Source organism: Phycodurus eques, chromosome 6 (genome assembly GCF_024500275.1).
Source record: "Phycodurus eques isolate BA_2022a chromosome 6, UOR_Pequ_1.1, whole genome shotgun sequence".
NCBI lineage: Eukaryota > Metazoa > Chordata > Actinopteri > Syngnathiformes > Syngnathidae > Phycodurus > Phycodurus eques.
The window spans coordinates 4788407-4815226 of record NC_084530.1 but is presented as its reverse complement, the minus strand read 5'-3'; the positions used below and the strand labels follow the sequence as shown (position 1 = coordinate 4815226).

The 26820-nt window shown below is 42.5% G+C and overlaps 2 protein-coding genes across 5 annotated transcripts in view; one reads left to right on the top strand and one right to left on the bottom strand.

Annotated features, from left to right (window-relative positions):
* Window positions 1-9376, top strand: part of LOC133404506 (collagen alpha-1(XVII) chain-like) — a 30350-nt gene extending 20974 nt beyond the window's left edge. For all 3 annotated transcript variants that reach the window (XM_061680453.1, XM_061680454.1, XM_061680452.1), the window contains 20 exons: window positions 1475-1537; window positions 1629-1688; window positions 2111-2137; window positions 2234-2278; window positions 3289-3318; window positions 4018-4134; window positions 4222-4344; window positions 4589-4684; window positions 4826-4951; window positions 5053-5097; window positions 5184-5294; window positions 5371-5508; window positions 6129-6290; window positions 6369-6515; window positions 6906-7055; window positions 7292-7441; window positions 7534-7683; window positions 7798-7878; window positions 8672-8716; window positions 9115-9376. In XM_061680453.1, the coding sequence (XP_061536437.1) occupies window positions 1475-1537; window positions 1629-1688; window positions 2111-2137; window positions 2234-2278; window positions 3289-3318; window positions 4018-4134; window positions 4222-4344; window positions 4589-4684; window positions 4826-4951; window positions 5053-5097; window positions 5184-5294; window positions 5371-5508; window positions 6129-6290; window positions 6369-6515; window positions 6906-7055; window positions 7292-7441; window positions 7534-7683; window positions 7798-7878; window positions 8672-8716; window positions 9115-9164 (1916 nt within the window). In that variant the 3' untranslated portion in view covers window positions 9165-9376. The remainder of the gene's footprint in view (window positions 1-1474; window positions 1538-1628; window positions 1689-2110; window positions 2138-2233; window positions 2279-3288; window positions 3319-4017; window positions 4135-4221; window positions 4345-4588; window positions 4685-4825; window positions 4952-5052; window positions 5098-5183; window positions 5295-5370; window positions 5509-6128; window positions 6291-6368; window positions 6516-6905; window positions 7056-7291; window positions 7442-7533; window positions 7684-7797; window positions 7879-8671; window positions 8717-9114) is intronic.
* Window positions 9377-13491: 4115 nt separating this feature from the next.
* The window catches only part of LOC133403616 (serine/threonine-protein kinase 10-like), a 46151-nt gene continuing 32822 nt past the window's right edge, over window positions 13492-26820 (bottom strand). For both annotated transcript variants that reach the window (XM_061678632.1, XM_061678631.1), the window contains 6 exons: window positions 25391-25520; window positions 22334-22458; window positions 21623-21814; window positions 19106-19231; window positions 18914-19027; window positions 13492-15145 (listed from right to left, as the gene is read on the bottom strand). In XM_061678632.1, coding sequence (XP_061534616.1) covers window positions 14999-15145; window positions 18914-19027; window positions 19106-19231; window positions 21623-21814; window positions 22334-22458; window positions 25391-25520 — 834 coding nt within the window. In that variant the 3' untranslated portion in view covers window positions 13492-14998. The remainder of the gene's footprint in view (window positions 15146-18913; window positions 19028-19105; window positions 19232-21622; window positions 21815-22333; window positions 22459-25390; window positions 25521-26820) is intronic.

The window sequence follows — 26820 nt, the reverse complement described above, 5'->3', positions numbered from 1 at the left end:
TCATCTAAGATGGACTGATGCAAAGTGGAAACGTGTTATTTGGTCCGCTGAGATTTCAAATTCCATCCATCCATCCATTTTCTGAGCCGCTTATCCTCACAAGGGTCGCGGGAGTGCTGGAGCCTAACCCAGCTGTCTTCGGGCAGGAGGCGGGGTACACCCTGAACTGGTCGCCAGCCAATCGCAGGGCACATACAAACAAACAACCATTTACACTCACATTCACACCTGCGGGCAATTTATAGTCTTCATTTAACCTACCATGCATGTTTTTGGGATGTGGGAGGAAACTGGAGTGCCCGGAGAAAAACCACGCAGGCACGGGGAGAACATGTAAACTCCACACAGGCGGGGCCAGGGATTGAACCCTGGTCCTCAGAACTGTGAAGCAGACGCTCTAATCAGTCTCCACCATGCCGCCCATATTTCAAATTGTTTTTGGAAATTGTGGACGTCGTGTCCTCCGGCCCAAAGAGGAAAAGAACCATCCAGACTGTTATGGACGCAAAGTTCAAAAGCCAGCATCTGTGATGGAATGGGGCTGTGTTAGTGCCAATGGCATGGGTAATTTACACATCTGTGAAGGCACCATTAATGCTGAAAGGTACATACAGGTTTTGGAGAAACATATGCTGCCATCCAAGCAACATCTTTTTCATGAATGCCCCTGCTTATTTCAGCAAGACAATGCCAAACCACATTCTCCATGCGTAACAACAGCGTGACTTCGTTGTAAAAGAGTGCGGGTACTAGACTGGCCTGTCTCCCATTGAAAATCCATCCATCCATTTTCAACACCGCTTATCCTGGTTAGGGTCGCGGGACGCTGGAGCCTATCCCAGTTGACTTCGGGCGAAAGGCGGACTACACCCTGAACTGGTCGCCAGTCAGTCACAGGGCACATATAGACACGGACAACCATTCGCACTTACATTCACACCGTCACTGAGTGGGAACTGAACCCACACTGCCTGCACCAAAGTCGGGCGAGTGTACCACTACACCATCAGTGACTTCCCATTGAAAATGTGTGGTGCATTATGAAGCGTAAAATACGACATCGGAGACCCCGGACTGTTGAACAGCTGATGCTGTACATCAACTAAGAATGGGAAAGAATTCCACCTACAAAGCTTCAATAATTAGTGTCCTCAGTTCCCAAACGTTTATTGAATGTTGTTAAAAGAAAAGGTGATGTAACACAGTGGTAAACATGACCCTCTCCCAGCTTTTTTGGAACGTGTTGCAGCCATAAAATTCTAAGTTCATGATTATTTGTTAAAAACAATAAAGTTTATCAGTTTGAACATTAAATATCTTGTGTTTGTAGTGTATTCAATTAAATATAGGTTGAACATGATTTGCAAATCATTGTATTCTGTTTTTATTTATGTTTAACACAACTTCCCAACTTCATTGGAATTGGGGTTGTATATATATTACATTGGTTATTGATGTTAAATGGGCTTATCAGGCATTGGAGTACCTGGACCCGCAGGACCAAAAGGAGAGCCTGGAAACTTTGTACCTTCATCAGGTTGGTGAAGTATTTTTTTAAAACTTTATATTTGTTACATTAAGCTATGGTTGTTTAATTTGCCCCCCACCCATTTTTTTTTCTTCCTCAGAAACTTTCTTTGCTGGACCAACGGGACCACCAGGACCTCCTGGTCCCCAGGGCCCACAAGGTACACTTGACAATTAAGCCATATTCCCAATAAGTCTTACAGTTCAGTTCACAGTTCTGGGTTTTGGGTTCCTCCCATTTCATTTCTGCTGTCACAAGGAAATTAACTCTCTGGCAACCAATTAGTGGACAGCATTGGAATCTAACTCCATCCTGCCATTACTGTTACCTATCATGTTACAGTACTGTGTTGGGAAAGCCAATGGAACAGTTATTTTGGTTTCCTTTTTTAACTTTTGGCACCAAATCGAACTGTACTGCTTGGAGGAAAAGAAATGTTTCAGTCATCTGAGATGTGTTCCAAAGATTGGTCATTGAACCATTGTTAGAGGATGACAATTGAATGTGGAATTGATGAATGACTGTTGCACTACTGTAGGATCCTTTGATTTAATTTTGACCCTTTCTTATCATCATTATTAGGTGAGCGAGGACTACGAGGTTACCAAGGTATGAAGATGAACATGCCTACTGTACCTACATGACAACTTTACTCTTAAAATATGTTCAAATAATACGGTTTCCAATCAATTTGATCGGTTACAGGAGAACCAGGACAGCCAGGTTTGGCAGGAATTCCAGGAGAACCAGGTAGCTATATACAGTCACGTTTTCCATGTACAGTGGTGCACATAGCTTAGCCTTTAGTCGGCTAACTTATGCTAACGCGAGAAACGCATGCATAAGTAGTCAAAGTCATACTCACAGTCATTTTTTTTTTAGGAGGAAGTCAATAGCCGACCACGAGTTATCGGGGGTTTCACGCTTATTTCCATTAATCAATAAATGGTAGTGTTGTGTTGCATTATGGGCTGTACATTCCGACTGTAAATGGAGGATTCTTCGAGCTTTTACGGCATCCCAAAGCCAAATGAAGCTCAGCTTACATGCAGCCACATTACGTGACACAAATGGAACCATACTCACCGACCATGTTTGCTTTTGGCACTTTTATATAGTAATGGTAATACATTTAACTTTATAATAACTTGTTTTGCAGTATAATATTACAATATTAAATATAAAATGTTTCATATCTAATGATATTTGGCACCAAGGTGATAACAAAAGAGGAATCCCACATTGGCTAATATCTTATTTGTGTTCCTCACTGTCTCGTCAGTTTGCTTGTATTTCATTCCCTGCTTTCTGTCAGTCCTTGTTGGTTCTTTGGCAATGTCGTATGTTGTTTTCTGTTGCTAAAAGTCACGTTTCTCTTGTCATATTGTTGTATGTTGTGAGTTTACCCCTAGTGTTTCTTTGTTACTTTGAACCTTGTTTTTTTTTTTTAGACTGTTGTTAATTTAGTATTTTGGTTTTTCCACGGCCCTTCTGTTTTTGAAAATAAATAACATTGTTTTGAGATTTGTGCCTTGTCTCCCTGCTTCCCTGCACTTTTGCCTCCAACACCACTATGAAAAAGCCAAAACTTGACAAGATGATTTGAGATAGAAATTATTTGAGTATGATCGTGTTTACAGAACAAATTAAACTCATATTTCAAGGCACCACTGTATTTTATTGTCTAGATTGTATTAAGGATTCAAAGTAGGACCAGGATAGCAACAAACCTAAAACATTTATTTGTGCATTCCTCACAGGTGATTCAGGATTCTCTGGAGTCTCCCTGGGTAAGAGTCCTACCTAATATGTAAAGTATGGGTCATGTATAAATATCGATCCCTTTAGGGACCATGCCCTAAATGACATCACAGGTAAGGGTATATGTTGAAAATCAAGGAGGCAGTTTACATTCGGATTCAATTGTTGGTTTTCACGAAAATGGCAAGCTGTTTTAAGCATTTATTTTATATCGTTCTAATGCACTGACTTGTTCATGTATTAGTATGCTCTTTGTTGTTACTAGTAAGACAATTCAGCCCACCAGTAGAACAATTAGGGTGCACTCGTAGAACAAATTTGTCTTACTAGCGCCGTCCCCCCCCCCACTTCTATATGACATTTCTGTGCACGAGTAGAACGATTAGGGAGCACTAGTATAATGACTAGGGCACACGAGAAGAACAACTACAAGTTACTAGTGAGGCAAAACTGTGCACTAGTTGACAAATATGTGCTACTGGTACTAATAGTGATATAAACCTCTACTAGTTAACATCTAGTGCTTCACTAGTTGTACTAGTAGCACGTAGATGTCAACTAGTACACAGTTTTGCATCACTAGTAACATGCAGTTCTTCTACTAGTGCTCCCTAAGTCATTCTACTAGTGCGCAGAAATGTCATGCAGTAATCGAAAAAACGGACAGCTACAGTATACTAGCACCATTTTTGTTATTTTTAGCAAAAATATTTGTGTGTTTGTACAAGGGGGTGCATCAAGACGAGGACCGCCCGGACCTCGTGGACCACCTGGTGCACCTGGAAGAGATTGGAGTGCAGCAGGTTCAAGTGCCATGGGCCAGTACATTGCAGAGTACATTCAGAGTGAGATGTTGTGCATGTATTTCCAATGTCAATCTATTACTACATTGTGGTTAATCACTGATCAAATTGAGTTGTTTTGACATGCAGGTGGAAACTTGAAGCAGTCTCTGGTGGGACCTCCAGGGCCTCCGGGGCCTCCTGGTATCTCAGCAGCCTCAGGCGCCGAGATGGTGGATGATGTAGCAAATCGAGTCATCGCCTACATGCAGAGTGAGGATGGGCAACTATTGTCTTGTTATTTCTTAAGAAAAATACAAAAACTGAAGTAATGTTCTATTAAAGATCGCAAACTAGTTGACACTCTTATCAGTATCTGTTGTTTGCAGTAATGCACTCATTTTTGGTTGAAGAAGCTATTCATCGACAATCGGTTTCACTCAATTGACAGTATTCAATACTGACAGTGTGATCCAGTGGTAAAACTGTTCAAACTAAAGTATGTCCAATGATCCAGGTCAGGGCAGAGGATATGGTGGGACTTCTAGCTCTATTGGTCTCACTGCTCAAAGTGGCTCCATTTCTGTTGATGACCTCATCGCCCTTTTACAGCGTAAGTCTTGTTAAACTGTTCTGTCGTCACAAATGTGGCAAAACCATGTCACTTTAACAATCCCACTGAGAAATAACCCCAATATACCACACCATGTTTGACATTGCAATATGAGTGTAAACTGTAATTGTTTGTTTGCAGGAGAGGATGTGAGAAGATATGTTACTGGTCCTGCTGGTCCACCAGGGCCCCCTGGAGCACCAGGTCATGGAAGCTATAGATTTGGTATCCAGGAGGTGGCTGAACGTGTCCTCAGTCTGATGAAAGGTACTTTTTTTTTTTCTTAATGATGGTATCAAACTTAGTATTTAAGAGTTAGGGTGTTATAAATTCATTATGTCTAACTGTGGGTCATTTTTTGACATTAGACAGGGGCATGTTGGGTGTATCTGGACATGGAAATGGGTTCTCAAGTAAGAGAAAGCATTTATTTACAGTATTTATTCGATGAAGTCGTCTTTTTATCCCGGATTATTTTTTTTGTACAATGTCAAACCAGGTGAGTATCATACTGCTGTTGGGCCCCAGGGTCCACCTGGTGTGCCGGGTCCACCTGGACCACCAGGAACTGGAAACTACTTGAGCTCAGATGTCCGTGAATACTTTCAAAGTGAGTTTGAGTACAGAAATAGCTCCACTCTCTTAAATAACTATATCAAATAGTTAACCCAACGTGCTTCCAAAAGGTATTGCTGGTAGAGGTCCTCCAGGCCCCCCCGGGCCCCCTGGACCCGTGGGTCCACCTGGTCCGATCTCTGAACTTTCCTACACTGGTCTTGCCAACAGTGAGACGATCAGAGCAGATAGACGGGAATATGTCAGCAGTGAGTACAAGAAATTTCAGATACCAAATACAAGGGGCAGTCAAAAAGCAATGAGCCACATTCTATTCAACCTACTAATAATTGACCTTTTTTTTCTGAACGTTTCACGGTTTGTATTTTCAATGCTTGTTTGAAGGCTTATTTTCAAAAGGTTTCAAAAGCAGGCTCTTGTTCTTCACCTTTGATACTGGAAACCCCACGATTTGACTGTGCCGTAGCCTATTACAGCTTCCCCCTACACATTTTGCAATCTTGTTTAACTGTTTATTGGTGGTTCCCCTTCCAAAGCAACAAATTCAATCACAGCTGCTGGGCATCCAACAATGATGTCATTTCCAAAATGGCTGAAACTGACTGGAAGAGGACAAGCTTAAACAAAACATTTTCTAAATAAACCGTCAAACAAGTACTGTATTAAAACTAAAAACCATGAAAACTTCTGGAGGAGAAAAAAAATCAATTATTAGTAGGTTAAATTAAATTGGGCTTGTTCCTTTTTGCCTGGCCCTTGTATATTAACTTACCGGCAGTTCTTTGTGAAGCTCTTCATCCATTTGAAATTTCACCCATTCTTGACCAGTTCTGTGAATGAATATATAACCTTAAGGAAATATCTTAAGGTGACAGGACAAGAGGAGGTATGTTTGGCATTCCTGGTCCACCTGGCCCTCCTGGACCCCCAGGTGAAAAGGGAGATTCAGGTGTATCTGGTGGTATGAACTGGAACGTGGATAGTGGAGACTACTCCAGTATGGCCGTCAGAGTAACCGATTATATCAAATGTAGGTGACAAACAAGAAAAACATCACCTATGATACAATGGAATTTTTTGGACATATTTTGTTGTCACCAACATGCAGCCCATGGCCTGCTCCGGGATGTTGTGGGGGAATTTGGTGGTGCTGTCCAAGGCCCTCCAGGACTCCCTGGTCCTCCGGGAACCCCTGGATACAGCCAGTGGTTTGGTTCTCAAGATAATGTTGTGGATGTGGTGGAATACATCAAATGTGAGTAAACATATGCTGCATTTTCCCTCAAATTCACATGCAAAATTACAATGCACTGACATATGTTTGAGGTTAAATCACTCTACATCTGAGACTACGCTTCACAAATACAAGAAATAATTTTGAGAGCCTCACGGCTGAACCAGTGTCTCTGTTGCAAGCCACTGTGTGAACGTATACGAAGCAAACATGCTATGAGAAACAAACGTGTACTTCTTTTCCTAATGTGTGCAAAAATATTTTCTTTTAGTGTGAATTTTGAGACTTGCATTTATATTTTGCGCTTTACTCTATTGCTATTTCTTGGGGTGCCAAGTGTAGAAAAGGCTGGAAACTGTAACATTATACTAAGGGCTGCTGTGTTAAACTATCTGGACATGTAATCCTCAGCACAAGGTCTGTTGTATGACTCTGGGAGGGATCAACATGGCCGTGCTGGGCAAGTACCCAGAGGACCACCTGGACCTCCTGGACCTCCAGGGTCCACCCGTTGGTTTGGTACTCATGGAAACGCAACAGATCTGGTGGAATACATAAGATGTAAGTGGATTCTGACCAATGAATGCTTCGTTCAAGCCTGCGCCGGTATCGTGTGCCTGGATCAAAGTAATACGTTTTTAGCGTGACAATCACTTTGTAGTTTTTGCATAATCCTGCTAAAGTAACCCACTAACAATGACAAAAACATAACCTCTCACCGTGCAGGTGGCACATGTGGTAAAATGAATAGTTTGAATTTGAAGCAAACTGCTCTGTGGCATTTATCTCATCTGCAGCCCAAGGTGTGTTACGTGACATCATCAGGGAGTACACCAATCACATTTTCCAAGGACCTCAAGGACCACCTGGTCCTCCAGGTGTGCCGGGCCATAGTCAAGGGTTTGGTTCCGGTGTAAATTACACACCTCTTGTAGAATACCTCCAATGTAAGCAATCACATGCCAGCCAATGGCAAATAATGTGCAGACAATGGTTATCAAACTTTGACATTTTTCATGGCAATGACCTGTTTTTCTAGCACGTGGTCTGATTAGTGACAGAAGAAGGAGCAACTATGAACACACTGTTCAAGGGCCACCAGGACTACCTGGACCTCCAGGAGCCCCCGGATACAGCCGATTGTTTGGTTCCCAAGCAAACGTTACTGATATAGTGGAATTCATCAGAAGTAAAACACTGCTTTCTTATATAACACTGCACATCTTATTGCACTAGATAAGACAACAAAAATGAAATAAGTAATTGATTTATTTATACTGACAAGTGAACATTTCTACTACAGCATATGGTGCCATAGTCGGAGCACCAGGGAGACCAGGACAAAAAGGGGAAATGGGATTCCAAGGCCCAAAAGGAGACAGAGGTACACATTGCATTCCAAAATAATATTATGGTACTTTGTTCTTAGTTAAGATTAAGAATTCAGATTTTATCGTAGTATTAAACATGTCCTAAGTCAACTGCGATAGGCTCCAGCTCCCCTTATTGAGGACAAGTGCATCAGAAGCGTATCAAATATATCGTTATGGATAAGTAAACTTTTTGCAAAAAATTAATTTGCAGTGTGTTCAACAAACATGAAAAGATGAGTGAAAACTCTAAACCTTGCGGATATCTTGGCATGAACTTTCTTGTTTCGGACTGCCACTTCCTTTTTCCTCATCAGTCCTCCTCAGGAGAAAAACAAAAAACACAGAATCCTCGCTGTCTGTTTAAATCTGTGGTCGCTTTGCGTCTTTTAGTCCCTTGTCTTGTCGCACGATTCCACAATGTCAAATCAAAACAGTACTGACAGGGCAATTGTGTGTGTGAAATAGGGTAAATTGCCGTAAATAGTCATCCAATCAGAAATTAACACCGATAGGAAAGCATTCCTGGGCCTCTTGAAAGTACTTCCCCTCTAGCAGGGTCTTCTTTCGTACCCCAAAAACGACAAGGAACATTCTTCTTGGAAGTGTTCCCATTGTGAGTTCCTCGTTCTGGGATAAAGGGTCTGAAAAAGTGGTGAAGAGAGGCCTTACTGAAGGGGTCTTAAAATTACTAAAATGTCTTTCACTAACTTTTTCTGTCATTGGCCTATTGGGCTATTTCATAATGACTCTGAACCAGTCGCTCTACCCAGCTTAAATGTCCACACTGTGTTTGTATGGATACAGGTGAACGTGGTTCTCCAGGGCAACAAGGACCCAAGGGAGAAAAAGGTCAGTAGTCAAGTTGATTGCTGATGGTTTGTGACATAGCTCAATTTTTCAACTCTCCGTATTATTATGGCACAGATCGATTTTACTTCAGTGAACCTCGTACACTAATAATGCGTTGCAGCGCTACATACTATACATACGACCTCAATATTTAAGTTTTGATTTATAGAGGCATCTTTCTGACTGACTCTTTAATGAGTCATTATCAATCTCAATGTATTCTAATTCAAATATAAATAGTAAACTGTATACAACACACTTGCAGTATAATCGTTCACTTTTATGATGATCCAATGGGCTTCTTCTCACATTGTTGGCTTTATTTATTAGCACAATTTGGAGTCAGTCTACATTGTCTACAAACCTTTAATATAAACTAACTAGTCTTGCTTTTTCAGGTGACTTCTCAACGATTTCAAGGAGAGCAAAGAGGGATGTTGGTGTCTAAGGCACGAGTGTGTGTGCATGAGAGTACCCCGACGTTGTTATGCACATTGTCTGTTTTGCAACAGTATATATATGCAATGTTATTTCATTATTACTGCATCTGCTTTGCTGTCAGGGATCATATAGAATAGGAATTTTAAAGCTATACCCCAAACTTTCACTGTTTTGTTACAAGTGTGGATTTATACTTCAAATAAAATCAAACCAACTGCAGTTACCATATCCAGAGTGTGTACATATTTTGTAAAATCTGCAACTGAATTGAGCGTTAAAGTAATTTAGTGGACCAATCTTACTTATTGGTTTCATCTGTGGGATGCTTTTATATATACAGTGGGTACGGAAAGTTTTCAGACCCTCTTAAATTTTTCACTCTTTGTTATATTGCAGCCATTTGTTAAAATCATTTAAGTTAATTTTTTTTCCTCATCAATGTACACACAGTATCCCATATTGACAGAAAAAAACAATTGAAAGTTTTGCTGATTTATTAAAAGAAAAACTGAAATATCACACATCCGTAAGTGTTCAGAACCTTTGCTGTGACACTCATATTTAACTCGGATGCTGTCTATTTCTTCTGAGCATCCTTGCGATGGTTCTACACCTTCATTGGAGTCCAGCTTTGTTTGATTACACTGATTGGACTTGATTAGGAAAGCCACACCCCTGTCTCTATAAGACCTTACAGCTCACAGTGCATGTGAGAGCAAATGAGAATCATGAGGTCAAAGGAACTGCCTGAAGAGCTCAGAGTGTGGCAAGGCACAGATCTGGCCAAGGTTACAAAACAAATTCTGCTGTACTTAAGATTCCTAAGAGCACACTGGCCTCCATAATCCTAAAATGGAAGAGGTTTGAGAGGATCAGAACCCTTCCTAGATCTGGCCTTCCGGCCAAACTGAGCAATTGGGGGAGAAGAGCCTTGGTGAGAGGTAAAGAAGAACCCAAAGATCACTGTGGCTGAGCTCCAGAGATGCAGTCGGGAGATGGGAGAAAGTTCTAGAAAGTCAACCATCACTGCAGCCCTCCACCAGTCGGGGCTTTATGGCAGAGTGGCCTGACGGAAGCCTCTCCTCAGTGCAAGACACATGAAAGCCCGCATGGAGTTTGCTCAAAAACACCTGAAGGACTCCAAGAAGGTGAGAAATAAGATTCTCTGGTCTGATCAGACCAAGATAGAACTATTTGGCCTAAATTCTAAGCAGTATGTGTGGAGAAAACCAGGCACTGCTCATCACCTGTTCAATACAGTCCCAACAGTGACGCATGGTGGTGGCAGCATCATGCTGTGGGGGTGTTTTTCAGCTGCAGGGACAGGACAACTGGTTGCAATCGAAGGAACGAAGAATGCGGCCAAGTACAGGGATATCCTGGACGAAAACCTTCTCCAGAGTAATCAGAGCCTCAGACTGGGCCGAAGGTTCACCTTCAAAAAAGACAACGACCCTAAGCACACAGCTAAAATGCAGAAGGAGTGGCTTCAGAACAACTCCGTGACTGTTTCTGAATGGCCCAGCCAGAGCCCTGACTTAAACCCAATTGAGCATCTCTGGAAAGACCTGAAAATGGTTGCCCACCAACGTTCACCCTCCAACCTGACAGAACTGGAGAGGATCTGCAAGGAGGAATGGCAGATGATCCCCAAATCCAGGTGTGAAAAAATTGTTGCATCATTCCCAAAAAGACTCATGGCTGTATTAGCTCAAAATGGTGCTTCTACTAAATACTGAGCAAAGGGTCTGAATACTTAGGGCTGTGTGATATTTCAGTTTTTCTTTTTTAATAAATCTGCAAAAATTTCAACAATTCAATTTTTTCTGTCAATAGGGGTGCTGTGTTTGCATTGTGAAAAAAAATTAACTTGAATGATTTTAGCAAATGGCTGCAATATACTTCCCACGGGCTCACCACCTGTAGGAAGGGCCATAGGGGTCGGGTGCAGTGTGAGCTGGGCGGTGGCCGAAGGCAGGGACCTTGGCAATCCGATCCCCGGCTACAGAACCTGGCTCTAGGGATGTGGAATGTCACCTCTCTGGCAGGGAAGGAGCCCGAGCTGGTGTGTGAGGTCGAGAAGTTCCGACTAGATATAGTCGGACTCGCCGCCACACATAGCTTGGGCTCTGGTACCAGTCCTCTCGAGAGGGGTTGGACTCTCTTCCACTCTGGAGTTGCCCACGGTGAGAGACGCTGAGAAGGTGTGGGTATACTTATTGCCCCGCAGCGCCTGTACGATGGGGTTCACCCCGGTGGACGGGAGGGAGGGTAGCCTCCCTCCACCTTCGGGTGGGGGGACGGGTACTGACTGTTGTTTGTGCCTAGTTCTTGGAGGAGGTGCTGAAGAGCGCTCCCGCTGGGGACTCCATCGTTCTGCTGGGGGACTTCAATGCATGTATGTCTTGGGCACTCGGGTGTAGAGAGGGGCGGAGCTGTCAACTGATCACAACCTGGTGGTGAGTTGGCTCCGATGGTGGGGAAAGAAGCCGGTCCGACCTGGCAGGCTCAAACGTATTGTGAGTGTCTGCTGGGAACGTCTGGCAGAATACCCTGTCAGAAGGTGTTACAACTCCCGCCTCCGACAGAACTTTGCTCATGTTCCGGGGGAGGCGGGGGACATAGAGTCCGAGTTCCGCGCCTCCATTGCTGAGGCGGCCGACCGGAGCTATGGCCGTAAGGTGGTCGGTGCCGGTCGTGGCGGCAATCCCCGAACCCGTTAGTGGACACCAGGGGATGGTGGACGGTGAGGGATGCCGTCAACCTGAAGAAGGAGTCCTATCAGGCCTTTTTGGCCTGTGCGACTCCTGAGGTAACTGATGGTTACCGGCTGGCCATGCGGAATGCAGCTTTGGTGGTCGCTGAAGCAAAAACTCGGGTATGGGAGGAGTTCGGTGAGGCCATGGAGAAAGACTGGAGTGCTGGTCCCCCTTATAAAAAGAAGGGAAGGGTGTGTTCCAACTACAGGGGAATCAGACTCCTCAGCCTCTCTGGTAGGTTTATTCAGGGGTGCTGGAGAGGAGGGTCCGTCGGGAAGTCAAATCTCAGTTTCAGGAGGAGCAGTGTGGTTTTCGTCCCGGCCATGGAACAGTGGACCAGCTCTACACCCTCGGGCAGGGTCGAGTGTGCATGGGTAGTTCGCCCAACCAGCCTACATGTGTTTTATGGACTTGGAGAAGGCTTTCGACTGTGTCCCTTGGGGGATCCTGTGGGCGGGTGCTTCGGGAGTATGGGGTACCGAACCCCCTGATAAGGGCTGTTCGGTTCCTGTACGATCGGAGTCAGAGTTTGGTCCGCATATCGGGCAGACGGACTCGTTTCCGGTGAGGGTTGGATTCCGCCAAGGCTGCCCTTTGTCACCGATTCTGAGGCGTAGAGGGGTTCCGGTTTGGTGGCCTCAGTATTGCATCGCTGCTTTTTGCTGATGATGTGGTTCTGTTGGCTTCATCAAGCCGTGACCTCCAACTCTCACTGGAGCAGTTCGCAGCAGAGTGTGAAGCGGCTGGGATGAGAATCAGCACCTCCAAATCTGAGACCATCGTCCTCAGTCGGAAAAGGGTGGCGTGCACTCTCCAGGTCGGGGTTGAGATCCTGCCCCAAGTGGAGGAGTTCAAGTATCTTGGGGTTTTGTTCATGAGTGAGGAAAGAATGGAATGGGAGATCGACAGGCGGATCGGTGCAGCGTCTGCAGTGATGCAGCCTTCGTATTGGTCCATTGTGGGAAAGAAGGAGCTAAGCTGAAAGGCGTAGCTCTCAATTTACCGGTCGATCTACGTTCCTACCCTCACCTATGGTCACGAGCTGTGGGTCGTGACCGAAAGAACAAGATCCCGGATACAAGCGACCAAAATGAGTTTCCGGGCTCTCCCTTCGAGATAGGGTGAGAAGCTCAGCCATCCGAGAGGATCTCAGAGTAGAGCCGCTGCTCCTCCACATCGAGAGGAGCCAGATGAGGTGGGTGGGGCATCTGATTCGGACGCCTCCCTGGTGAGGTGTTCCGGGCACGTCCCACTGGGAGGAGACCCCGGGGACGACCCAGGACACGCTGGAGAGACTACGTCTTTCGCTGGCCTGGGAACGCTTCGGGATGAAGTGGCTGGGGAGAGAGAAGTCTGGCCGTCCCTGCTAAAGCTACTGCCCCCACGACCCGACCTCGGATAAGCGGTAGAAAATGGATGGATGGCTGCAATATAACAGAGTGAAAAATGTAAGATGGTCTGAATACTTTCCGTACCCACTGTATATTCCGTGGGACTGACTTTCACCTCTTGTAGATAAACCTATATTGTTGGTCATTTTCAAAGAACCAACTTAAAAGCAAGACGAAGCACAGCTGTAGTAGAGCAAACTTTATTTACAGAAATAACGAAAATCTTCATGACATAGGCCACCTAAAAACTATACATTTAAAAAAATGCATGTTGTTGGTATGATTTGACATTCACAACAAAATCATTCTACCAACTCAATACTTTATTTCACAATTTACTGTTTTAAGTTGGTTTAGAAAACTCAGCAGGAGCAAAATTAGAACAAGCATGTGGCAGGTTTTATGCAATAGAAATACGACCAAGTTGTCATGTCATTTTGTAAAAGGTGCACAGCACTCCACTTTTGTTTTTGTGCCTTACTATTAAATACCTTTAGAAACACTTCATAGAAAGATACCAAGAAATGAGATGATAAATCAAGAAAGCCTAAACCAGTCAGGCCCACATTTTGTATTAACTTCATTCGATATGAACATGATAGCATATTTATCAAAAAACAAACATGCAAAGAGCTCAGCTTTTGTTTCTTTTAATGCAGATACAATTTATGCATTCAGGATTTGTAAAAAAAATAAAATAATAATAATAATAATAAAAATAAAAACAATCTCAAATTGCCAAAGTTTGAGCAGACATTGTAGCTCATTCTAGCCTTTCCAAAGCATTACGGATATTCGCTAGCAAGTCTAGACTTGTGACACCTGACAATGAAATGTTTTATGTGGAGGCTGATTAAGACAAACAATTAATCAGCTCATAGATTTAAGCTCTTGTAGTTGGACATGTACACATCATAATATAATGATGTATCTTGTCTTTGTCCCTGAATAAATTTTTTTTACCCCTAACTGAATAATGGGACAATGCTGACCACCTCACTGGTGAATAAATGCTGGTTTATTGCTAAAACACAGTGGTGCTTTCATTTATCGGACACTACACATCACGTCCTTTTTTTTTATTTTTTTATTTTTTTTAAATGTGTAATTCTGTCTAGCTGAACAATAATTATAATAAAAATAATGTCTACACCTCCACTGTTTTGCATAACCGAAAAGAATGGCAACTGCCATGTGCTGCTGGAGTCTCACGCCTTGAAACAGAAAGGATTCGTTTGTACAACTGGAAATCAAAAGCCCCAGATGAATCTTTACCCAAGATCCTAACAGATAACAGTATGTAATCTGATTTACTGCATCATCATTGCTTCAAGACAAACAGAATTCTCATGATTTTGTCCAAATTTTACTAATCAACATTACAAGATATGTTTGTGTGCTTATCAAATTTTATGAGGGGGTTAGTGCAAATGTCTAAACCAGAAAAAAATGGTGCAGCAAAACGCCTACAACTTCCAATTCTACAGGTACTGAACTGTTTGTGAAAATAATTCAATCACATGGTCATCCAATAAGTTACTTCGCTTTAGTGACTGAGGTGGTAGATGGGGAAATGACCTGTGAAAATAGCTGCAGTAAACAGAAGTGTCCAGAGAGGGAAACGCCTCTTACTTCCTCTTCTGGTGGAGAGGAAGGCACTGGTTCAGCCGCATCAGTCTCGGAGGGTTAGCCTAGAAACCAGTGGACTGGACGCTGGGGATCGGGTAGAACTTAGAAATGCGACTCTGTGCGGAGGGGTTAAGGCATTCGGACTCTCCGCTCATCTTAAAAAACATTTCCTGTTCCTGCAACTTCCTGGCAAACTCTTCTTCCAAGGTCTGTGGACCAGATGAGGAAACAACATCATCGTTTTTATGCATGCCAATAGATGTTTCATACAGTGTCCATATTGGGCTAATTATAATTTATCATTATATTGATGTGCACCACTATTTTATACTTACCAATTTACACCTATTGTATAAATATTACTTTAGTCTATGAAGGCTACAGTATATTTATTACTTTTATATATGACTTTTTCATATATTATTTCCTTATTTACGCAGCCATTCAATCAATTTGTGTAGATTATATTAATAACACTGCATTTTATTCACTCCTATGCAATGTTGTGGCCAGTGGTGCACCCTCGTGATAGCGATATGATACTGTGGCTTAAACACGTAATCTCAACCACAGCGAATCATTCACACAAGCCACATGCTCGCTCAGGGTCGTGATAACGAGGCAGGTCATCGATCGTGGTACAAAATAATCCAACAGTTAGCACACAATGACAAGATGAAGACGGCGTATTAACACTAACTGACATAATGCAGCCTTCTTAACTACTTACAAGGACGCTCGGCATGCTGGGAATTCCTCTGACGCCGCATGAGGATGTCATCATTTATGCACATGAAAACATGGCGGCTTGCTATCAGAGAGGCATTATTAGGGTTCCCACATAATTTCTATGCAGGACACACCCTGCTCCAGTATTACTGGCTGCAGGACACGCACCGCTGCACTATGATTGGCTGTTGTGTCCCTGTAAGAACACACCCTAGTGCTTCCAGACAGGAAAAGATGTGACTTAAGTATGGCGGCGATAATGTTTCCCACTAAGCCTAACCCACCCTAATCCTAACATATCCTAAACCGCCTTAAACCCCAACTCGAGCACTAAACCTAACCAGAACAAACTTTGTTTTTATTTTGTACAAATGTGATACATGTTTGGGATAGTCATATATACTGAACAAAAATATAAATGCAACACTTTTGTTTTGGCTCCCATTTTTCGTGAGCTGGACTTCAAGGTCTAAAACTTTTTCTACATACACAAAAGGCCCTTTCCCTCAAATATTGTTCACAAATCTGTCTAAATCTGTGTTAGTGAGCATTTCTCCTTTGTCAAGATAATCCATCCCACTTCACAGGTGTGGTATATTAAGATGCTGATTAGACAGCATGATTATTGCACAGCTGTGCCTTAGGCTGGCCACAATAAAAGGCCACACTGAAATGTGCAGCTTTATCATACCGCGCAATGCCACAGATGTCGCAATTTCTGAGGAAGCGTGCAATTGGCCTGCTGACTGCAGGAATGTCCACCCGGGGCTGTTGCCCGTGAATTGTATGTTAATTTCTCTACCATAAACCATCTCCAAAGGCATTTCAGACAATTTGGCAGTACATCAAACCGGCCTCACAACCCCAGACCACGTGTAACCGCACCAGCCCAGGACCTCCACATCCAGCATGTTCACCTCCAAGATCGTCTGAGACCAGTCACCCGGACAGCTGCTGCAACAATCGGTTTGCATAACCAAAGAATTTGGTCAGAAACCGTCTCAGGGAAGATCATCTGCATGCTCGTCGTCCTCATCGGGGACTCGACTTGACTGCAGTTCGTCGCCGTAACCGACTTGAGTGGGTAAATGCTCACATTTGATGGCGTCTGGCACATTGGGAAAGGTATTCTCTTAATGGATGAATCCCAGTTTTCACTGTTCAGGGCAGATGGCAGACAGCGTGTGTAGCGTCGTGTGGGTGAGCGGTTTCCTGATGTCAAAGTTGTGGATCGAGTGGCCCATAGTGGCGTTGGGGTTATGGTATGGGCAGGAGTATTTTATGGGCAAGGAACACAGGTGCATTTTATTGATGTCATTTTGAATGCACAGAGATACGGTGACGAGATCCTGAGGCCCATTGTTGTGCCAATCATCCACGACCATCACCTCATGTTGCAACATGAGAATGCACGGCATTTCTAAAAGCTGAAAACATCCCAGTTCTTGCGTGGCCAGCATGTCACCCATTGAGCATGTTTGGGATGCTCTGGATCGGCGTATACGACAGCGTGTTCCAGTTCCCGCCAATATCCAGCAACTTCGCACAGCAATTGAAGAGGAGCGGATCAACATTCCGCAGGCCACAATCAACAACCTGATCAACTCTGTGCGAAGGAGATGTGTTGCACTGTGTGAGGCAAATGGTGGTCACACAACTGGTTTTCTGACCCCCCAGACCCCCACAATAAAGCAAAACTTCAAATTTCAGAGTGGCCTTTCATTGTGGACAGCCACACAGCTGTCCGACAGACACACAGCTGTACAATAATCATGCTGTCTAATCAGCATCTTGATATGCCACACCTGTGAGGTGGGATGGATTATCTCAACAAAGGAGAAATGCTCACTAACACAGATTTAGACAGATTTGTGAACAATATTTGAGGGAAATGGCCTTTTGTGTATGTGGAAAAAGTTCTAGATCTTTGAGTCCAGCACCCGAAAAATAGGAGCAAAAATAAAAGGGTTGCGTTTATATTTTTGTTCAGTGTACTTACATCTGCGTAGCCTTCCCTTCCCGCGACGCAGGAGCCACTCATGTTGCAGTGGGACGTGTCCTGTCTAGAAACTAGGTGGGAATCCGCATAAGGCATCAGAGCTGGTCTGCGTCATATCACATAATTTATCCGTCTATTCAGCACAGTAGGTGCGATTGTCCTCCTTGACCGTTCGTAACTCCACCAGCACTTTACAACTGAATGGAATATCAATGAGGGCGTTCCCACCCAACGTCTGGTGGAAGGACAATGGCTTCTCGGCCAGGCAGTTTAACGGCTTTCCCCCTTTATGCATTCCAAAAGAATGATTCCATATGTGGCGTGGGACATGCCTATAAGTGGAGCATAAATATTTGAGTCTTCCACACAAACAGTGGCTAGTGCGTCCTAAGCCTTGTTGCATGAACTGAAGAAGCATACTCGGGTGAGAGGCGAAATGTCTTCTAAGACAAACACAACACTCAGTTGCGATTGATTCAATGCCCTGAGAATGAAATGACCTGGATGAATGAGAATATTCAAAGGCATCTTCAAACTAACGTGTTTCAAACAAACTAACGTGTGGCCTTTTTATGTGGGTACAAGTCAAATATCAGGAAAATGCATCAACATCTCACATGGTTTGATGCTAAAAACTGATTATTATACACCTTCAAGTTATTACAAAGCTCTCCTTTAGTACAGATGTATATCATTACTCTACCAGCGGTTGTTTTATTTTGCCCAAAGTGCTCAGTGTTCAGTCATACTGTGTACAGAGCAATGCAGGAATGGAACTTGCTTCCAAATGATATTAAATAACATAATATGTGTTGTTTAAAAAAAAAAAAATCACTTAAAGGATATTATCCTATCAGAAACTCCAGTAGTTAATGCTAATTTTGAATACCTAGACGACCATATGGGCTTGTGAAATACAGTATCTTTGTCTTTAGAGACACTTGGAGCAACTGTAATGAGAATGAGTTGCAATTGTTGAAATCTTTATGTCTGTGCAATGTGTGTCTTATTTTATGTTTGTGTAATGTTTTTGATTGCATATTATATTGTCACAATGTCAACTGTGGACCCCAGGAAGAATTATGGCTAGTGTTTAAGCTAACGAGATCCAAATAAAACAAAAACATTTACTTGAAATAAGTACAACAAAGATTGAGCCACTAACAATTTAACATGATAGCTTGTCAAATTGGGTGGGCCCAAAAATGTCCTTTTTAAATTCTAACAACCACCTGGGCGCAAGTGTTACCTTCTTTCTCGGTCGCAGCTTCTCTCTCCACTCTTTGAGCTCGACGCTATGCTCCTCGTCCAGCTCCTTCAGCTTCTGCGTCTCATGTTCGATCAGCAGATGACACTTCTCGTTCTGTGAACGCACGCACAGGAGGTGTCGATGTATGTACTGTTAATATGTGCACTGGAAACAACCGTTTCTAATCCGTACTTGCAACTGCTGCAGCTCTCGAATGTTGGCGTCGCACTGCAGCTGCAAGTCTCGCATCTGGTTTTCATGCTTCTGATGCTGGTGGAGTCGCTCGTTCTTCTGTCTCTTTTCTTCTTGAACTGCAAACTGAAAAAGTGAAAAGTCATATTATGGGAAATGTTATTTTGAATGACTAATGCACAAATTGTATTGAACAAACAGATGAGTCTTCCTCAACCAGCTCTGAAGCGATGGCTGGAGTCCGACCACCGGAATACATTGTTTGAAACACTATCATGCAGCGGCACAATCCTGCAGAAAAAGATTACATCCCCAATGGGTCCAACCCCTTGCCATCATGTCAAAGCCAAAAGGTAAGCAAAGCTGCACTGAGACTTCGCTTCTGATTACCGATACATACTTCATAGGGGTGGGAGGGTTGGGTATTTGTATTAACCCAGCAGTATATGGGCCAGTTGCTCACTAATTTCAGCAGGACAAGAAATAAAATATCATGTGTAAAGTGTGATATAATTTTGATCCTTGGGGTACTTTGACCAAAGCACATCATACACATTTTATTAAAACCCCCACCACCCACCTGGTAACAGTTCTTTTTTTTTTTTTTTTTTTTTTTAAAAAAAGGTGCCGTATTTTACGAAACCAACTTTTTTCTACTATTTGGGATGTTATATTGGCTATATGGTGCCTCAGTACGGCACAGTGGCCGACTGGTTAGCACATCTGCCTCACAGTTCTGAGGACCCGGCCGTGTTCAAATACGGCCTCGCCTGTGTGGCGTTTGGATGTTCACCCCGTGCCTTTGTGGGTTTTCTCCGGGGACTCCGGTTTTCTCTCACATTCCAAAAACATGCATGACTCTAAATTGCCCGTAGGTGTGAATGTGAGTGCAAATGGTTGTTTGTTGGTATGTGCCCTGCGATTGGCTGGCGACCAGTTCAGGGTGTACCCTCGCCTCTTGCCCAGAGTCGATAGCTCCAGCACCCCCGTGACCCTAGTGAGGATAAGCGGAATGGAAAATGGATGGATGGATGTGTGCCTCAGTAAATGTGAAATATGAATTTCAATTGTCCAACACATTCCTGAGTTCCAGACGTTTTTATGCCGAGAGGCCTCAAATCAGGTCATTGGAATTTTTTGAGCTCATCTATGTTAGTAGCGAAGATCTCCGCCTACCTCTCCGCTCCCAAGCCAGCGCTGTCAACATAAACACGTGTGCTCTCACAAGTGGGTCTTCTATACGGAGGCAACCAATCAGAGAAAAGGTCTTAGCCAAATATGAACAAAGCAGATACAGAACTGGGTCAAACAGAAGTAGCCTTTTCTGGACACTCGCATGACGAACCCAAGGTGTTTTTTATTGAAATGAAATTGACACTTTTATTTTAAGTCTATGTTAGAAAGTCACTCTATTGAGGTCTACATAGCCAAAATATGGGACCTTTAAAGGGGAAGAATTTTTTTCTTTTTTTGCTTCAATAGTTTGCATGTGCTGGCACTTGTCAAAACATGGTGCTCTGATTAATAATGCTTTCATGAAATAAGAAACATAATAATAGAGGAGATACGTTAGTCTCAAGGGAATGATGGGATGAAATGATATCAGAACCACAGTAACGCTACCTGCTAATGCCAGCGACTGGCACCGTATTATACAATTTTAAACAATGACAGCATAATTAATTAGCAAGTTTTTGCGATTGAACATGTTTTTGGGATGGCGTTTTCCTAAAGAGTTGTCATTTTGGAGGTGGGGGGATTCCACCTGACAGCAACAATATATACAATTTGACTAAATACTCCTACATTATGGTATAATAAATTCTTTTTTCCATACCGGCTATGCAGTGAATATGGTCTTCACTTCAGCATCCGACAACACACCAAGACATTTGTGACGAAAAAGGGGCATTCCAAAGGCAATTAGGTGTTTACCAACTGCTCCAAAATGAATTGATGTTATTGGAAATAACTGCCTGTTTTCTTAAGCAAACTATACATCAAATCAACTTGTTAGTGAAATATGGACCATTAAGACCCCATACCCCCTTTACCTACGACAGGAGGCTGGCCTGACCCCAGTTTATATGGCATTGTGTACTGTTGCCACCTACATCAACAAAAGGTCGTCCTGAAGTCATGTTCAATCGCTAATTCAAGACGCACAAAAATAAAAAAAATAATAAAACGCTCATTCATTTCCCGTTCACTATTTAAAATTGCATAATAATGCGCCAGTTTCCAGCGTTAGCACGTAGCGCTACTGTGGTGTTATTTAGTCCCATCGTTCAACATGGCACCCCGTTGAAATTGACAACTCTCACCTATTATTATGTTTATTTTTTATTCCACAAATACTATATAAATAATACTATATTAAAAGGAGTACGGTGTTTTGACAAGTGCTGACTGACACACACACAACCTATTCTCACAAAAACAAACACACCAAAAAAAAAAAAGTTTAGTTTCCCTTTAAGAATGACTATAATACAGTGTCGTCCACATAGTTGTTACCTGTTTGACCTTCTCTCTCTCCTGCTCCGGTGTAACAGCAGCTCCAGTGATGCGAAGACTTTTCTTGAACATGGCCATGCGGGTCTTGGCCTCACCGCGCTGAATCTTTGGCAGTCTGGTTCTTTCCTGAGTCTGCTTGTTCTTCATCTCTTCAATCAATCGTTGGTTGTAGCGTTGCATTTGCTCCATTTCCTGCAGGGGAAGAAATAATTACATGGACAGAAAGAAAGATTTTAATGTAGAACAATTACAGATCTAAGTTCAAATGTTAAATGGTAACAGTAAATAGAAAACAGTTCTACATGAGAAATCCTATCTTCCTAATGACCTACGATAGGTACTAAAGGTTTAACGGTGACAATGCTTACGTGTACAAATTAATCGGGTTATCGGCATGGTTCATTCTCTAATTTTTTTTCTGTGAAGTCCGGGTTGAAATGAAATTCCATCTTTTGCCAAACTACTGTATGTCTCCCTCTGTCTGCTAAGGAGCGATGATGTTCCTCTTTCAGCGGTGTGGGTTCAACAAGGATGACTAGCTACTTGCTAACAGGTACACACCAAATGGTCAAGGGATACAGTAACTTTGCAGCTCTGAACAACCCGTACTTGGAATGGGTAGCGTTGGTTTCAGGTTCCACTTTAATTTACACATTTAGCCATTAACCTATTTGAAAAACAAACATGATTGAGTGGGACAATGAGGCACACCTTTTCATGTCTTTTCAGCAGCTGATGTCTTTGCATGAAGTACTGGTCTTTCAGCTGCTGCTTGAAGAGCTGGTGTTTCTCCTGCAGATGACGCTCTTCCAGCTCCCACATGGCAGCCTCCCTTGCTGTGTGCAGACAGACACAAAATGTGCAAAGGTTGGAGCAAATAAGTGCACAGTCGACCAAATGACAGTTTCATAGGAGAGGAAAATCTTATCTGATATTAGATGGCATGCAAGGAGGAGCAATAGTGAATGGCTAAGTCGTTAAAAGTATTTTCCCCCTTCTCAAATCCTTTTTTTTTGTGCCTCGTTTCCCCACTTTGATGTTTAAGATCATCAAACAAATGTTAATATCAGACAAAGATAATGCAATTAAACATAAAATGCAGTTTTTAAATGGTGATTTTATTTATTAGGAATTAAAAAAATTCAAGGCTACCTGGCCCTGTGTGAAAAAGTAATTCCCCTCTTGTTAAATCATAATTAAGTTTGGCTAATCACATTTTTGTTTAATTTTCACTGACCACACCCAAGCCTGATTACCTGTTCAATTAAAAGAACCTGTCTGACAAAATGAAGTTGACCAAAGGATATCAAAAAGCTGCAACAAAATGCCACAATCAAAAGAAATTCAACAGCTAAGAAATAAAGTAATTCATTCATTCATTCATTTTCCGTACCACTTATCCTCACTTGAGTCGATTGGCATCTATCAATCTACAAAGGGTTACAAAGCCATTTCTAAAGCTTTAGGACTCCAGCGAACCAGAGTGACAAACATTAAAGTGCGGAAACTATGCAAAAAGTAAAAAAATAAAATGAGAAGGGGGCAAATACTTTTTCATGGGATTGTATTGGTAGTAAAATGTAGTAGTTCACGCAGATATCTATTTCAGTTGCCCTGTGAATGATTGCTGATCGGTCCAGAACGCCAACCTAACTTAGCTGGGATAGACTCCAGCTCCCCTGTGACATGCAAAGAATAAATGCAATAGAAAATGGATGAATGCTGTAGGTGCTTGTGTGCAGCCACCGACAACAAGACTTCAAGCTGTGAAGTAGCACGTAGTGATTCGAAACCTCTGCTCCAGGCTCCCCTCACTTGGTTCAAGTTTTTCTCAGAAGTGTTTTTGTGTGGCTCCTAGCATACTACATTAAGTCCGCATGCAAGCTTAATAATGCAATAACAAGCCGTTGTGCACTGATCAAAAAGGGAGGGGTAGCACTTGATCAGCATCAATGTAGTCACAGAGGTCCAGTCTTCCTCCACAGAGAGAGGGATTGCTGCCTATTTAACTTGAAGAAAATGTGACCCTGAGTGCCAGAAGTCACACTGTCACAGTGCATGATTCACATTTTCCAAAATTATAAAATAAACCACCAAAGTTGTGCTCCTAGTTTGATGACTGATTATGAGCCCAACATTTTTAAAAGATTATTTACATTTTTAACAAAAATGTGCTGAAGGAATCAAAGGAACAAATTACATATGCTACAAATTACCCATTGTCTTTTCCTGAATGTTGGCATGCAGCAACTATATAAAAAAATAAATCATGATCTTCATTCTTCCATTTGGTTTTGGCGCAAAAACCACACAAGCAGATACAGTCTTCCATTTGGTTTTGGCGCAAAAACCACACAAGCAGATACAGTGGGTATGGAAAGTATTCAGACCCCCTTAAATTTTTCACTTTTTAAAAAAATATATATTGCAGCCATTTGTTAAAATCATTTAAGTTAATTTTTTTCTCATTAATGTACACACAGCACCCCGCATTGACAGAAAAAAAACGTAATTGTTGACATTTTTGCAGATTTATTAAAGAAGAAAAACTGAAATATCACACAGCCCTAAGTATTCAGACCCTTTGCTCAGTATTTAGTAGAAGCACCCTTTTGAGCTTATACAGCCATGAGTCTCTTTGTTTTTCACACCTGGATTTGGGGATCATCTGCCATTCGTCCTTGAAGATCCTCTCCAGTTCTGTCAGGTTGGATGGTGAACGTTGGTGGGCAGCCATTTTCAGGTCTTTCCAGAAATGCTCAATTGGGTTGAAGTCAGGGCTCTGGCTGGGCCATTCAAGAACAGTTACGGAGTTGTTCTGAAGCCACTCCTTTGTTATTTTAGCTGTGTGCTTACGGTCATTGTCTTTTTTGTAGGTGAACTTTCGGCCCAGTCTGAGGTTCTGAGCACTCTGGAGAAGGTTTTTGTACAGGATATCCCTGTACTTGGCTGCATGCATCTTTTCTTCGATTGCAACCAGTCTCCCTGCAGCTGAAAAACACCCACAGCATGATGCTGCCACCACCATGATTCACTGTTGGGACTGTATTGGACAGGTGAAGAGCAGTGCCTGATCTTCTCTTAGTTTTCTCTTCAATTAGAATTAATGCCAACAATTTCTATCCTGGTCTCATCAGACCAGAGAATCTTATTTCTTACCATCTTGGAGTCCTTCAGGTGCTTTTTTAGCAAATTCCATGTGGGCTTTCACGTGTCTTGCACTGAGGAGAGGCTTCCGTCGGGCCACTCTGCTATAAAGCTCCGACTGGTAGAGGGCTGCATTGATGGTTGACTTTCTAGAACTTTCTCCCATCTCCCGACTGCATCTCTGGAGCTCAGCCACAGTGATATTTGGGTTCTTCTTTACCTCTTCTCCCCCAATTGCTCAGTTTGGCCGGATGGCCAGCTCTCGGATAGGTTCTGATCGTCCCAAACATCCTCCATTTCAGGATTATGGAGGCCACTGTGCTCTTAGGAACCTCAAGTGCAGCAGAATGTTTTTGTAACCTTGGCCAGATCTCTTCAGGCAGTTCCTTTGACCTCATGATTCTCATTTGCTCTGACATGCAACTGTGAGCTGTAAGGTCTTAAGAGAGATTTCAACAATTATGTTTTTTTTTCTGTCAATATGGGGTCCTGTGTGTACATTAATGAGGAAGAAAACGAACAAATGCGATTAACAAATGGCTGCAATATAACAAGGAGTGAAAAATTTAAGGGGGTCTGAAAACTTTTCATACCCACTGTATATGCGACACTTATCATTACCTCTAAGAAGCTGCTGCTTGTGGTTGAGGCAGTCTCTCTCGATAGTGGCCAGCTCATGTTTGTGTTGCTGGATAATTTTCTTCAGCGCGCTGTCAAGATCCTGCTGCTGCTTCTGAAGAAACTCTTGCTCCTGTTTGAAGGTATAAAACTAACAGTAAACACTGTTCTACATGCTGCCATGGTCCCAGTGTAAATGCCAATGATTCTTAAAAAGAAAAATGTGTAAGTAAATGAACATCCCAATGCCACACACTATTCTTTCAAATATAAGGTACAATGCCTGTTTACCAGTAAACCAGACAGTTTGAGCTGATAAAACATAGTAAATAATAATCTGCGTGTAAACCACTGTTCTCTGCCCTACGTGATTCATATAATACACCATAACTACAGATATTTGAGAGATATTTGACTCTCATAAAACGTTAGAATCTTCCGCAGGAAATCATTCATCTATAGTCAAATTGATAACTGATCTTAATGTAAGCTTGGTGTGTGGTGCATGAACAAGGTAATAAGCCAATCTTAAAAGAGAAGATGCATTCAAAATGCACACGGGTGAGTTCACTTACATCCTGTATGGGAGCGTTACAGAGGGTACAGGAGGACAACTGAAAGGACTGAATCATAACATGGGCCACTCCCTGTGGATCAAAGTATATTACACTCCTACATATTACATTATGAATCACACACAGGTTGCCAATGTCACTGACAGTGCAAACACGTGATATTGGAAGGTTTGGAAAAACAAAACAAATCTAGTTATCACATTATACCATGCGTGCAAACGGTTCATTTAAGAATTGAGGTGAAGTTATAGGGTTGAAAGTTAACAGTCCACTGCAAATTGCACTCTCATTACCTCCTTTGGGGGTGCTTGAATAATATCCTCTTTAATACGCTTCATAACAGCCTTTCTCACATGCTTTGGAGAGAGTCTCACTTCCTGTTTGCCCAGGAAGGGAAGTGATGAGCAGTTGATGGAAATAACAACACAAAAGCTAGGGATGGAAAGGGGCAAACAAACTCCAAGATGTTGTGTTTATTAATGTTAAGTATTTAATATCATATTTTATACAACCCCAATTCCAATTAAGTTGGGACGTTGTGTTAAACAAAAAGAGAATACAATGATTTGCAAATCATGTTCGACCTATGTAATTGAATACACTACAAGATATTTAATGTTCAAACTGATCAACTTGATTGCTTTTAGCAAATAATCATTAACTTCGAATTTTATGGCTGCAACACGTTCCAAAAAAGATGGGACAGGTGGCAAAAAAGACTGAGAAAGTTGAGGAATGCTCACCAAACACCTGTTTGGAACATCCCATAGGTGAAGAGGCTAATTGGGAACAGGTGGGTGCCATGATTGGGGATAAAAGGAGCTTCCCTGAATTGCTCAGTCATTCACAAGCAACTCG